General features: G+C 41.9%; 1 protein-coding gene across 8 annotated transcripts; it reads left to right on the forward strand.

The window, feature by feature from the left end:
• Nucleotides 1-3: 3 nt before the first annotated feature.
• Nucleotides 4-15,634, forward strand: LOC111246567 (uncharacterized). 8 transcript variants are annotated; one of them, XM_086984672.1, is made up of 8 exons: nucleotides 243-287; nucleotides 4,818-5,947; nucleotides 7,431-8,301; nucleotides 8,573-8,832; nucleotides 9,194-9,492; nucleotides 11,952-12,141; nucleotides 12,715-13,071; nucleotides 13,332-15,634. In XM_086984672.1, exons 3-8 carry the CDS (start codon nucleotides 7,617-7,619, stop codon nucleotides 13,461-13,463), a joined length of 1,923 nt encoding a protein of 640 aa, XP_086840798.1. In that variant the 5' UTR covers nucleotides 243-287; nucleotides 4,818-5,947; nucleotides 7,431-7,616; the 3' UTR covers nucleotides 13,464-15,634. The 8 variants fall into 8 exon arrangements, with proteins under 8 accessions (XP_086840797.1, XP_086840796.1, XP_022652109.1 ...); XM_086984671.1 differs by lacking the exons at nucleotides 243-287; nucleotides 4,818-5,947 and adding an exon at nucleotides 4-100; XM_086984670.1 differs by lacking the exons at nucleotides 243-287; nucleotides 4,818-5,947 and adding an exon at nucleotides 91-137 and having other exon boundaries at nucleotides 7,604-8,301.
• The last annotated feature ends 6 nt before the right edge of the window (nucleotides 15,635-15,640 follow it).

Genomic DNA, 15,640 nt, shown 5'->3' on the forward strand with positions numbered 1-15,640 from the left:
CTCGTTCGGTTTGTGTTGATCGCGTACCTGAGTCGATTTGGTAAATGAAATTTGACTAAAGGAATTATCAAATTACATATGCTACGGTGATTGTGCTAAGGTAATATGGCTAGGATAGAAATCCACTGTAAAATCAGGTACGACAAATGAGAACGTAGAGAAAAACACACTTGATAATGTGAGCGGTTTTTATAAATTGTGCTTGTTACTCATTGGCTTGTTTATGCCCGCTTCGGCAGTGGTCTCCCGCCGGCGGTTAACGATTTTACTCAGTTTCCGCGTTAAAAGTGAGTATTTCTGTGCAAGTTCTTCCTTGAAAGGAAGTTCAGTCTACAGTGCATCGACTCGTCTCACGTAGATTAGTGAACGCTAGATGAAATTATGTAAGAATATACTAGCGTCTCGAGTAGCCCTCGTTAGGCCTACGGGGCAAGTGAAATTTCGTTATTTTACGAGTTTTTGGCTATTGTGTCAACTCGCAGCGGCAACGTGAGTCGATCAAACGACGCGTCGAGCGCGCCGCTGGCCGAAGTTAGTTGCCCCTAGATGCATATCATTGCGAAATCGGTTGGCGCGCAACGGTCATTCATCTAGTGTCCGCCTGCCATTTACCATAGTGGTGAATAGCTTTAGCTGTCGATGGTTTGGCTATGTTGCTGTTACTGCTACCCTCGATGTTTTGTTGAAACCTCTTGTGGCGTTAGCCGTTCCGACGGGACAACGCAATACAAACAGCGACAAATACAAAAAGTGTACCAATTTAGCAACAATAGAAGACTTGCTACTAGCTCTGTGACTGTGTGTGTATTTATTCTATCGCAACTGCACATATCGTCGGCATAATAACAATAACGTCTAGAAATAGTGGCGATCCATGTCAGTACTGGAGTGGCTACTAATAGGAGGGATATGTGTTGACGAGGATCATAAGCCCTCCGGAGATGTCGTTTGGAGAGAAGGTGTCTGGGGTGGTTTTATATATTAGAGAACAACGACATCTCCTTATGTTGTGTGCGCTGCTCTACTACCATTTCGGTAAATTTAAGCTGGTGGATGGGCCATGGACAGCTAGCAGGCACGCAAGCCAGCAGATTGCAGTGTCTGTGTCATATGGAACCACTGCGGCAGTCGCTGTCGGTGCCACTGGGGGCAATCGGGCAACGCCATCGTTTCCTGGCGATAGTTGTTGGGGCCGTTGTGGTCGCGGTTATCGCTGCAGCCTCTGTGATTGTGTCGCTGTGCGTGGTGAGGTCGGATGTGAGCCGTGGCTTGGCGCTTGCCGAGTGTGAATGTTTGTGTGGTCGTTGCGTGAAGTAAACATGAACGAGTGTGACGAGTATGAGCGCCGCCACCTGTACTCATACGATGGGGGTGATGCAGTTGTCGAAATCCGCCTCTCGGCGTGTGTATTAACAATCCTGGTAACATTGGCCACTGTGTGTGTGCATACTTCTATATTGAACTTACTGGCTGTCTACCTGTTGTTTTACAGTGCTGTGGCAGTTTTCTGCGGAGTCAACAGCAGATATTTCCATGAGTATCCGTTGATTTCCTAAAAGGCGCAATAGTCTCCCCGCGCCCGACTCCTCTTACTCAGTTCAGTATCTGTTCTAGTTGCCTCTGGCAACAGTAACGCCGACAGTAACAGCAGCAGTGCGAGAACAGTAAGGGCATCGCTTATAGATGCAGGCGGCGCGAGCCATTGCTGTTGCCGCATGCACGATAGCGCCATGCACAGGCATAGTGATGATCTGCTCTCGGTAGCAAAAACGAGCATCGCAGCTATTACTATTATCTCTACTATGGCCGCCGTAACGGCCATCGTTGCTGCAGTCAATGGCACAGTACCGGGAGCTAGCTGCGGCACCATCGCAATTATACTGGTGACATGACAGTGAAATAACTGCCGGTGCAAGAAGTGCAGGGCAAATAAATGGTCAGTCCATGCCCCAGTAGAGTGGATGCAGCAGTACCACGGCTGCAGTAGCAGTTCGAACCGAGTAAGTAGAAAACCGAGGAGCCGCTCGTGATTATCCGAAAGCGATGAGATCGGTGTCGTATTGAAGCCATCCGTAGCGCGCGGCTGTGCTATGGGCAATGCCCCAGACAGTGCTGTTGGCGAGGTGCATCGGCGGGAAGATGATGGCGGCTGGAGCTACTTCGACGGGGTTCCCTTTTGTGGTTGCTTCTGTTGCGTCCCCAGTACATAAAATTTGACTGAGGATTTTGGAGTCGCATATTGCTCGTGCTGGTAGCAAAATAATAAAGCTAACACAGCGTACATATATAAACACTAATGTAAGCGTGTCTGGCACAATAATGATCTAGTTCAGTAGTCGCTGCAGCGTCCTCCCTCGCCGAAACTCAGAATCCAACATACCTCTTCCAACACCGGTTTTTTTTTGCAACATTAAGTGTGTTACGACTCTGAAGGAAAACAAGCAATATTGGAGTGGTGAAATATTATGAGTTGATTTGCTTTTTTTCTTTTTTCCTATAGTAGGAAGAATCTCATGACACAAATGTTGTGAGACGAAAATGTGTAGTAGCGGGAAAATGTTCTCGAAACGTTTACATCCTGTTGCTTTATAGATTAGCAACGCCGGTCATATCGTTTCGGGGAAACAGGCTTCACTGTAAACAACTACATTACCCATAGAACCCATTTAGACGAAATTTGTTATCGCTAGAATGAGCCAGTTACTATTACTGCTAGTAAGATATCTTTTAGAGTGAGATTACAAGCTCGTCATTGAATCTTCGACAGATATTAGAAGATCAGCAGCTGTTGTCGTATTTCCAGACTGCTGGTGAAAAGATAGAACCAGATTAGTTACCTTCTCTAAAGAAATGAATCGTGCGAATGACCGAGATACAGAATATAATGTCATTGTCGGTAAAACGAAGTTTTCGGCTAGTATCTGCGTTCGAAGTATTGTGCGCGGTCAATAGGACTCAGTACTGTTATACATGCATCAGAAAGTTGTTGTCATTAACGAAAAGGTGTTTCATTTGATATTCTAAAAAGTGTGCTAAAACGGTAACGAATGGTCAAATCATGTGCTGAGCATGTGAACGTTTTGTGACAAATATTTAATTAGAGAATTTGATAAAAACCTGGTAAATTTTGGCTCGTACACAGTGAAGATGTAGATAACAGCAATTATTTGATGCCGCCGTAGAAGTTGGCTGGAGTCGCGAGTAAAAGCCGTGAGCAAAGCACCTTCCCGTTAGTTACATAAGCGAATAAGAAATATAGTGTTCGATTAAGAGACGCGATGTTTCTGCCTTGAGCAAAGTATACGTTTTCATTCGGATGTAGTTTAACAGAAGTATTATTAATAATATAATTAAATAAATTATTAATAATATAATTAAATAAATGATACGCTATGAATGTATGTCCTGTAGTTCAGAATAAACCTAAACGGAAGGTCATATGACCAGTAATGTACAAAGGACATGCGACAGAGAAGCGCCACTTGTCTGATACAACAGAGTAAACGTGCGTGGGTACGCGTTTACTTTCTCTGTTTGGCGCGCGTTGTTTGTTCCATTACCATCCACACAGACTCCCAAGGGGCTATTAACATAACAGCGGTGGCTGGAAGACGGGCGATGATTGGTGGCTTGTAGGCCGATTAACGTATTTATAGTGCATACTTGTCAAGATCTATAACGTCAATGGTTGCAACGCTAGGAACTGCCTGTGAAATGAAAGCGGTTGCAGTGTCTCCATAGGTAGTAATCGTTATAATGATAATAATATAATAATAATAATAGGCGAAAGTGATTTGCCGTATCTTATACCGAACATCGCGTATTTTGTATTTGTTTTTGTGACCGTCTACATCATAACACGGGCGAGAACGAGAGGACATTATGGTTGCGCACCGATCTGTTACTGTTATTGCAGCGCGCGTGCGGGCGTTTGCTTGTATGTAACTATAGTAGTGCTTATCATGCTTTTCCTGAATATTGTGTTCATCAGTCTCGGCGGATCCGATGCCCCGGAATACGGCTGATGCAGAAGAAGGCGCCAACTACTAATGCCCTTTATTATGCGTTTTAAGAGTAGATTGCAGATACGAATTACAGGCATTATATCACGAGGTTCAATTAAAGGTGTCGTAAAACGCACACCAATGCACCACATAACGCGTTCGATTTTGGCCATTGACCAGTGAGGGGAAAACAAAAATTGAGGCAATTACACTAAGTTTTGGCCATTGTGCTGGCCATTGTATTAACGTTTATGCCAACTCTGACAATGATTTATACTAAAACTATATTAGTTCATGTTGCCGCACATGATTGTCTCGATGTTTTCAGGCTTTGTATCAGCTTTGTTTGATGACTTAGAGTTGAACTGCTAATTAAAACAATAGTTTTAATTAGTTGTCTTAGCGCAATGGGTCATTATGTAGAACTAGCCAAGTATCGAGCGTTTCTTAATTGAAAATAACGGAATAATCTGTTGAAACAAGTTGCTATTGCCTGCTATATCACTGGTCGTACACGGCAAGTGATTACACATTTTTTGTTAACTTGATATTATCATAAAGTAAAAGTTTGACACGCAGTTTGTTAGACAAGCTTGACGTTCTTTCCAAAAAATGTGGTTTGTAATTGATTATAGCCAAACAATGATCAGCAACAGCATCGTGTTGTATCCTGTCGCTGTGATGACGCTGACGACGTATAATCTCGTTACAACTAAATACGTTTGTTGTTATAGTACGCCAAGTTTTGCCATACAACCATTTCTTCAAAGATCTGTCTGTCTGATAGAGCTGTTTATCCGTCCGTTCCTTAAGCGCGCTTTCCGCACACGAGCTCCATAATGTTGCCAGCCAACCGTCTTCTCTAACAAACATTTTGGGACTGGCGGTAGACACTCTGCGCTATCTCTGCTGCGCCCTGACTCAAGGAAGCAGCCACTCGTAGAACTACCGTACTGAGATGATCGCCATTAATCGATGATGATGATGATGATGATGACGACAATGACTCTTTAATTTAGCGAGGAATTGGCCAAGTAACCGTGTTCATGGTAATGGATACGCAAGGAAGTAATTTGATCTGTAATCATAATATCGATAAGAAATAAACGAGCGAAGTCTTGATACTATTGAAAAAACGAAATAGCAGGTTTTTTCAATATAATAGGAATAAAGCAAAGTATCTTGTTGTCATAAGTCATATGTAAGTGTCTATTCACTTCGTGTATAGACACACGGGTTTTAGTATTAAGCCATGCCTGTAAGAAAGCTTGTATTAAACGTTTGTTATTTTTCTACTCAAATTTTCTTAAAGACTGTTTGTTGATATTGTGGAATTACTTTTTGCTGCTCGCAATTCTCTATCATACACTCATTCGTTAATGGAAGCGGGGATTAGCTGCTAATCGATGGTTTTTGCTCAGCGTTAATTAGCAATCTCAGCCATATTAGCTGTTTGTCTGGCTCGAGCAACAACGTGTTTGATGCTTTTTCAATTTCTATAAGATTTGGTGAAAAATGAACGACTGTTTTGCTATTGCTAATATTGATTTTGACGACAGCGGCAACAACAAGGAATATGAAAGTCGTTTAATAAACAATTCGCTCTACCGTAGCGGTCGCCATCGTTCGGCCACTCAGACCATGGGAAAGCGCCGGAGAGCGAGTTTGTGTTAAGGCGCTAAGACTCAAAATGCGGGTAGAAATGGCGCGTTTTTCGAGCGGTTTCTAGCGCAGGAACTTAGCACTACAGTTACTGCTGCTGATATTTACAGCCGTTTCGACTTTTGTGGTGTGGATAGCCCCAGAAAGAGGTAGCATGAGAAAGAGAAATCAACGGTGTTTTGAATCTTGTGTGTTTGCGTTTCTGCGGAGAGATGATTTGCTCTTCTTTTGTAATGGTGGTAGTAGAGGTAGCAGTCAAAAAGCAAGTAGTAGTTGAGCAGGCAAGTATCGATAGAGAGTTCCATATCCGTTGCGTGCACTGTTGAGGGTCAACCATAGACAAAAGCGGTGTAGGCGGGTGTTTCTGCGGAGGAGAATTTGTGGTTCTGTTCTGCTAGTGGTCTTGCTGTTGGTGCCGATCAGCCAGTTGAAGGCGGTTGATGACGGTGTTCCACTTTTGGCGCGCGGAGCGATTTTGGCGCCGAGCCAGCAACACGAATCGCCTATCGTCTGTATAGTGTGTTCAGGCGATCGAAGATTTTTGTGCAATTTCGTTAAAAGTTGATTCGACGTGGAACATGATGTTTTTTTCGATGACATAAAATCGTGAACTATATTAAGTACAGATAGATAAAAACAGAGTTCGAAGGTGAATATTGTTGACTGATTGAAGCTAGATTGATGTCCTGAGATCTACCCTTGAGAGCAATTATTATAATTTTGTATGGAAGTAAAGCGCTGACTGGGTACTCGTATTTATCAATAAGCATTCATTTTTCTGAATATTTGGTCAAATCACACGATTTTTTTGCAAAACTACGAATTTGTGCAAAAGGTGTTTGAAATGTTTGGTATTTCGAATTGTGATTATTAGATGTGAATATATTTCATGACGTATTTAAATCTTTAGTATTTAGTTTCACTCATTTTAGCCAAAACATTTATTTAGATAAGCTGGTTGGAGTGATTTTCGTACTCACGCTTGCATTTAAACGTTTTTGCAAGTGCACTCAAGGCCTAACGTCAACCACCAGCTTTTACTTCAGGTGTTATTTTTCTGCTCGTAATGTTGAGATAACTATAAGTTTCGTGTGTAGTAAACTGATGAGGCGTTTTAACAAAAAAACGGAGAAGTTTAGAGAAGTTGCGGGTTTCCATAACCCGTTTAAGAGTATTACAACGACAGAGTCTCTCGAAAACATCCGGGGATTTAAAGAGGCTAAAGTGTTCGGGAACAGACATGCTAAAAAACAGATAGCCATAGTCGCAATGCAAGGGAAAAGCAGGATAAAACAGACGTCGGTTGCTAACACATTGACACATTCATGTTTGTCATCATAAAGGAGATCACACTGAAGTACGCACATGTTGTCAACAAAGCACAACGTTTTGCTTACGCTATGAAACGGTGTTGTAAATTATGATGAGAAGCTTGATAATTTGAGCAGTGTATGCGTCATGCCAACATTTGAAATTCGTACGAAACCTTTCCGAATTACCTACTGTATCAAGTAAAAGTGCAGGTCACCAAAGGTACTATCTGTTTTTCTGACAGTTTAACTGAAATGTTTATCGAAATTCAACCACGATTTTAATATCGAGCATATGCACTAGCATATTTGATCTCGCTTTCGACATTCCTCGCTAAGAAAAGTACCCAACGAATAACCAGCGATATTTTTTTATTGTCGAAGTATATACAAACATTACATTTGTAGTTTTTGAATAACGTTGCAATAATGTACCTTTTATCATGTATTTTAGGCTGATACAACAAGTGATCTTAAAAAAGACCCGCTTTGATTTAGTGCGAGCAACAGCTCTGCCACATAATTGCATTGTTTTGCTAACGGACGCCGGCCTCTCTTTAATTGTCTACTACCGTTGACCATCGAAACGACCTAATCATTCTGGGGCTGTTTAACCCCTGACTACAGGACAGGCTTGAGGATGCCACGCAGGTCGAAAAAGGCCGCTGAGGATGCGGCCGATGCACCTCCGCCAAGACGGTCTACGCGGACGCGTAAATCAGTTATAGATCCAGACGAGGTTGAACTTGAGCCGGCGCGAAAGAGGCCGCGCGGAAAGCGTACGTCAGCCACGAAGGTCTCATACGAGGAAGAGGAGAATAGCAATGAACCGTCAAAGGACTCGTCAAAGGATGACGAATTCGATCCGAATGATGATGTGGACGACGAAGAAGACAAACCGAAGACACCAGCGAGGGGTCGCGGTCGGGGAAGAAGGCCCGCCGAACACAAAGACACACCTGCTCCAAAGCCTGCTGGACGAGGACGGGGTCGAAAACGGCTGGCTCCTGCAAATGAAGATGTCAGAGAGCATGACGATGAACAAGACGATAACACTGACAAGCACAGTGAAAAGACCCGCGAACACCTGACTGAAGATTCAGATAGCAAGACCTCGAAGAAACAGAAGTTTGAGGATGCTGACGAAGGGGCGAAGTCGAGCGAGAAAAGAGCGGCGGAAACAAAAGTAACAACAGCAGCAGCATCTGATACCGCTGTGACGATGACGTCTGCTGCTGTAGCAAAAACGACGGCAGCGGTTACCGAGAAAAAAACGGGAGCTTTGGATAAAACAGAGTTAGAAGAACAAAAGCCTTCATCTGCGGGTAAGTTAACCACGTTCCGGATTATTGCCAAAATTCAAAAACGGACGTTGAACGACATAATTATATATAAGGCTTATCGATGCCAAGCGGATATCTTGAAACTTCGAAACCCGACTGTTAACACGCTTATATTATATTTTAGATGATGACAAAAACCACTACAAAATCCCTTATGAGCTTACGCGCAATGATGTAGCTTTGTTGCGAAATTAACCGACAATTAGTTAATTGTATTTACTTTATGTTTATGCTTCAATACTTTTCTTTGTAGGAGAGAAAAAAGAGGATGAAGTAGCAGTACTTGAAAAAGTTCGAGAAGAAAAGCCTACGGAATTGGGTAAGGCAAGCAGTACCGATACACTGAAATTTGAGGAGAAGAAACCCGTTGCCCAGCTTGAGAAGCCCACGACCGAGATTACTCCTGCTAAAGAGGATCCTACCACTACTTTAGCAGCAGCGAAAGAAGAGATGAAACCAGAGCTACCTCTTGCAGCTGCACCGATTCCAGTTTCAGAGCTTGAAGTCCCTAAGGTACGCAAAGATTAACCAAAGGAATGCTTATTCAAGTGATGAGAAATTAGGCCTCAAGTGGTCTTCTACCCAGGTAATGAGCACCTCATGATCACTGCATGATCCCGTTAAATTGGTCTCTCTATTTATTTCAATTCACATAAGATTCACGTTAACACCTTTGAATAGTTTCCGTTAATATAAGAGTAACCTTTTATGTCACAATTTCAAGAAACATATTCGATTTATTATCATAATATATTTCACGAGTACACGCTTTTTATAATCAGTAACGAATCATTCTATCATAAGTCAATAACTTACAAGTTTAAAACGCTCTCTAAGCTAATTGAGTTCGCTTTGCGTCTGTTTTGTTTTTTAGGAGACAACTGGGTCGGCGCCGACGACAGAACCTGGGTCGAAAGAAAAGACCAAAGAGAATGGATTATCGGGCTCAACGGAATTAAAGGAGTCGACAGGTTACGAGCCCAATGCAAAGGCCGATGCCCCAACGGAGAAGGATCTATCGGTCGCCTCTGTAGTAGCACCGACGGCCTCATCTGGGGCATCTGGGGATGTCGCCAAGGAGACACGGGAGATCCTGGAGAAAGCGGATGGAGCAGAAGTAATCGCCGTGCAGAAGGCGACGCCGGCAGCGGCCGAGGCGGCCGAGTCCTGTGGGTAGGTAGTCAGAGTAAATCAGTCAGTCATCCGCCAATGAACTCGTCGGCCAGCAGAATAGATGAGAACGGATAGACCGAGAGAGAGAGAAAGAGATAAAACGAGTGAAAGGGAGAAAGAGGTTAAACGCAGAGCCCAAGAACACGATGACGATTATAATGATAATATTGATGTCGAATGATGATGTACTACTACGCTAAACTACTACCCAATAAGCAACCACCTCGACAAAATTACAGACCATAACAGCGGGGGGGGGGAGGGGGGGAGCTTGATCCTCTGTTGGTACATGGTAGCTTGGCCTCCTCTTATGGGTTGAATCTTCTGTGAGTTATTACGATCAAGGTTATTAATTATTATTAGTTGATAGAGTATGCACTGCGGAAACGGTGCATTTTCTATTGACTAATTAAGGGTGGCAGGTAGGAGGTTTGGGTTAAGGAAACAAGGGGATCAACCGAATCACGTGTCCTGCAACAAAACCGACTGCAGGTAAAATGGTAATAGGTACGTATTTGTGTTAACGTGAAAAGGGCAGAGCCAGAGATGGCAGAGCGCGATAAAAGTGCCCGGGAAAAAGTAACCAACAGGAGTTTGGTGTTAATTCAAGAAGAAGCTGCGTAAAAATCTATTGAAAAAAAATATTATGATTATAAAACATATTTGGCATGGCGAAGCTGCGCCAGACGCCTGCGTTGACAGGGAATTACTCCTGTCAAGAACAGCAACAGCAGTAGTAATTTACATTAAGCGCGTTGATTCGTTTATTCATTGATGTGGGAAGGGCAAAGGCGTCCTTAAAGAATAGGGACGAATAAACTAATATTATTATCGGGATTCAATGCGGCAAAGCTTCTGTATTGTTCCGGGCACCTTTGAAAATAATTATATTAATAATGATAATAATAATACTGATGAGTATATGGAGTGCATACGCAGCAATGTAATAAAACTGAAAATCATGAAACGAGTAACAAAATAAACAATACCAACAACATATAGTTGCAGCATAAACACAGCATCACCAACGAATTTAAATTAGCACATTTACAGGTATACACGTCTACAAATAGGTACAAGCAACCACACCCGCCGCGTACGGCTGGTTAACCAAATCTATTTCCCACATCCAATACCTGCCAATTCTTAGGGCTTATACGGGATGTGGTACTGTACAAGCTGTGGCGTATCGCCGTTATGTTGTAGAGCGATCGCCGGTTACCAGTTAGATGAGTGGTGATACCAGCTTCATTATTTGTCATCATCTCATAACAGATACACATATACGAGACGAACCATACACGAATAAGCCACAATAGACAACATATACACGGCATTGACAACAGCAAAAACTTGGACAGCAAGAGAAAGGAAACAGGTGATTTAACGAAAGCTAGCAAATGTGTGAAAGGAAACGTAAACACAGTCGATAAATAGTAGTACATAATATTAATACAGGTTATAGATATCTATCGGAGAAGTGAGTGCACAGAGCGAGTGAGAAGCCATGAAGACAAACGGCTTCTGTGTAGGGGGAGATGGCGATTACAACGCGAACGAAAAAGTTAAGGCGAGGAATGTCGTCTGTAACAACAAAATAAGTAACAACAACTAAAACCGTCAAACGAGCGGATTAGTACGGCAAAAAACTATATTGAGCACATAAAACGGCCTGTGCGACCAAGAGATGGATATATAAATATATATATATATAAATATATATACAGTCGTATATAAAAGTAAAGCAAGCGTGACGCAGTAAGCGAACAGAGGGTCATTTAAATAAGAAGGAGAAATAAGATGATAATAATGAAGAAAAACGGAAATATGAAAAACGAAGTGAGTGATGGTGAGGAAGATGAAGTAAGATGATGAAAAAATAAACTGGGAAAACGTAAATAAACAAAACGCCGGTGTCCTGATTTAGGTACCTGTCCTAGGTAGGATCAAAACCCTAGGTGGGCAGGGCAGAAATCGTTGGATGCAGACCGGGACTTGAGGCCAAAAATGTGACTTATTGCGTGGCCCGGTCACGGGTAAGATTAATAAGGTTATGATAGTGTTTGTTCATTGTGCATCGGCGCAAGGGTTGACGATATAACGTCCGTGGTCTTTGTCGTGGTGGGATAGCTTCAAGGGTACGACAAGATGATTAGAGATATATTTTTTTTCTGCAAGCGCAGCAGATACGGAAAGTTGTGGTCTGATTTGCCACATTATGTGAGCTGTTACCTTTTGAAGAAAGCACTCGACAAGGCGTTGAAACGACGCCTCACATTTTATTTAAGATTAGTAGGTAAATATATTTAATCGGTAAAGGCTCGGAACCATTTATGGTCGGTAAACCGATCCTACATTAAACACTTTGGTGAAGCACAGCTAAGCTACAGGCGGGACGCGTTTTTCTTTTGTCTTTTGGTTTTTGTCTTTCTTGCTCATGTTTGTCTATCGTGTCACAGTTTCAAAGCAGTTGGTTCGGGCGCAACGCGTCTGCTGCTCAAGCCGGACTCAAATGTCAAGCTGATCGGTGCTGTAGAAACGGGATCTTTGGGGGCGCTTACTCATCGGGAGCTCGACGGCCTCTCCTCGCAGGCATATCGCGCCAATGTTGAAGCTTATTTAGCTACTCACTGCTGTGCGACAGACGAGGTACCTAATTCTATATTTTATTTCGTCGCGTTTTTCATGCTATTAGACGGAGTATTCTGTGTGGATTCATATAAACGTTTAGATGATGCTTAAGTTTTTTGTATGACGGAATTTTAGGGATTTAACGGAAGTTCTTGTTTGACAGCAGTCCTCTCACAGAAATTCTATTGTAACAATGCGATCGATGCTGTTTTTTTGTTATAAGTAGTAAATGTAATAAGTAGTAATACATGCGTTTATTTACTTATCAAGTATGGTTGTGAAAGATTTTTTGTGTTTTATTACTTGTTTTCCATTTGGTGCTGAAACTACTTATTGCGCGGATAGATGCATTCCACCTGTTTATACTGCAGCTATAATTTAGTCGTGACAATATTACTATTTTAATAATTTATCGGATGTTTTCGAAGAACAAAAACGTCGATTAAATAAAGTTCTGATGTTTTGTCCGAAGTCTAAACAGGTTTGAAAGCGCTTTTATATACAGAAATGTTTTTCTGGTTTAATTAGTAATTCTGTATAGCAGTACACATTCGCTAGGGTGCGATTTCTAATATTTATTCATTATTACAGTTTATGGTGGCCACCTTGTCTGCGAGGGGCAAGTCATTTACTTTGGTCAACGTACAGATGGAAACGAAAAACCCCTCCGTGGCGGCGCTACTTGTTGGCTGCTTGATGCGGCAGCTGGACTCGCGACCTCACGCCTTTGTCGTGGCTGGCCATATGCCTCACGTGCAACCAGGGAGCCCAGCTTACGAACTTTTACGAGACGGCTATTTTGGCAATAGTTCTATTGAAACTCTACTTCGTATGCAAGATATCCGAATGGACGCTGAAGATGAGTGGGATAAGGGTCTCGTCGATTTTCTTTGGAAAGCCTACCAGCATTCACGACCTTGGATGCGAAGCGTTTACGAAACTGTGCTAGTAAGTGCTGTTGATAAAGGAAAATCTATATACATACAATGTAATTTACTTCTATTCAGTGAACGGTTTGCAACATCTAAGCAACCTAAAATGTATATTTTTTTAAAGATAATGATCTATTTTTGCTTCCATCACTAGCGAATGTGAACCTACTGTGTTTCAGTCTAACGAATGGTAATTAAGCGATGCATAATAAATTTTGTACTTTGTTAGTAACTGATAGTTGGCAAATTGGTATGTTTTTCAAATCACAATTACAGAATAGCGAGACTCCTCTTTCATCAACAGGACGCTCGATGGTGTGGCACTCAACGAAAGGAGTTGGGGTAGTGGCCGTACTCAACCACCCAAAGCTTGCCCGAGCAGATCTTGCTATTTATATACGTGACTAATAATCTCATATGCATTCATAATAATAGCCAAAACTATAGAAAGAAATCTAAGAAACAACGAATGCAGGCTCCTAGTTGCGAATTCCGATAATATAGTCTATAAAAATACAGAGAAAAGTGATAATAGGCAATAGTAAACGGGATTAGTAAATGGAAAACGCTGACGATGGTGAGTCAAACTAATTGTGTAGTACATTCCTGCGCTGAATGAGACCCCACTTGGTGTTTTCTAATAGCGTAAGGTTAAAGCGCTTTTCTTCCAGTAATAATAATGAGTGAATAGAAGAAAGCTTTCGAATGGCTTTTGCAGCATCAGCATTCGTGCTGGAATTTGTTGTCAGAATGCTCCATTATAATTAATTTATTATAATATTAGGTCGTCCCATAAGTTGGCTTCGTAACTGCATTTAACTTTAGGTGAAAACGATTCTTTGCGCAGACTACTTCAGGGAGTGGTATACTGGCCGTTATTTATTCTTGCTTATCTTTCAGGCAGTTTTCTCTTTTTTAAAAGCAAACATTTTTCATTGTGATCAACTGGTCAATATGGTTTTTCAAACCCTTTAAAAATACGAAATTTCCCCATTAAGATAGATCTGTAAGGATTGGAAAAGTTGATTAACAGAATGACCAAGGTTGAGGCTATAAGACCTATAAAACATTTAAACTCATATTTGATCTGTCCTGAACGTAAGTTGCCCACTTTTATTACCTGTTACCATTTTACAAGAAAGCGGTTGTCCTAGTTCAATTTGGTTGTGCACACACTCGTGACCCAGGTGTCTGCCCGGTTGACGTGATTGTTGATGGCTAGAGATATCTACTTAGATGTTCCTGTATCTTTTGCAATTTGGCTAAGCCTTATACGTAGATACCGATCGCGTATAATTAGAATTTCAGCGTCCATTGTAGCCAATTAGTCGACCTGCACATGCGCTGACATAATGCTAGGATCGTCACTTCGTATATGAGCGAACCACTGCTTGACCGTTCGATCGGAGCGTTATAGTGTTGGGTCCATATACCCCACAAGCTTCGTCACAGCTCCGGGTCGCGTTTAGCATTTTCCAAAAACAAAACTTCAAGATCGACTTTCAACATACTTTTGGCATGTCCATTGTGTGGCATGTGACGGCTCGTGCAACTCAACTAAAGTGTGCAATCGAGTCCAGCATGGCGCCAGAAGAGAGCCGAAAGACCGGCCTACCGTGATAGTGAGTAACCGCTTTTTTTTCGCCCAATTTTGGTTGTGGCACTAACATTTGACCGCCTCAAAAAGCCGGAACAAACGACCAAATATATTTGATCAAATTAATTCATAACCAGACGATCCACAGTACATGTACACTTCGGATAAATGTAGAAGAAAAACGAAAAGTCAGAAATGCCGAGAAGCAATAGCTGAGTAATGCCTGGACATATGAATCGTGCACACTGCCTCCAGGGGACCCAGAAGAATTAGTAGTCATAATTTTTGCTTAATGTGTTAGATGCTGCTCATGTCACCGAAAAGATAAAGGAAACCCATATAGCAGCGCTAGGGAATAAAAGCAAGCTTGTGAGACGATGAGAGATATGCCCTAGCCTATTTCTCGTCGTACACGGCTTTTTATCATGTTAATAAATAATTATTGCCTAGTCAAAGCCAAAAGACTTACTGAACGCAATTCAAATTGTCCGGTGGCGAACACCTAGAGATTGTCAATGATAGGTCCTATAACGAAAAGTGCAACTTGGCGAAAAATAACGCAACTCAGCTGCCAAATCGCATTAAAACGAATGTTTACTGTAAAAAGGCCAGAAGAAAACGCCAGTATAAAGACGAATACGCCAGTCATGAATTTGTATACAAATCAACATTATTTATGATCCTGTTGCTTGAGCAGCTGTAAAGATTAGGCAAGTAGTCTGTACAAGCTGACCCTTACTCTCGAGTTGTAGCATTTCATCTGTGAGCAGATTATAAACAGATCGTGTGGCTGCAAGTAGCCACTCTCTAGGGCAAGTTAGATGATATCGGCTACCTTCATTCAACTAGTTTTCGCATTAACAATTTATAATGTCGCTTGAGTATGTGGAGCGACCATTCGCGCTATACAAAGAAGATTATTATTATTTGTAATACTAAGCATTAGAATTTACTTGCTCATGTGCACATGTGTACATAAAACTAGCAA

Source organism: Varroa destructor, unplaced genomic scaffold, assembly GCF_002443255.2.
Source record: "Varroa destructor unplaced genomic scaffold, Vdes_3.0 BEIS01000003.1, whole genome shotgun sequence".
NCBI classification, from domain to species: Eukaryota; Metazoa; Arthropoda; class Arachnida; order Mesostigmata; family Varroidae; genus Varroa; species Varroa destructor.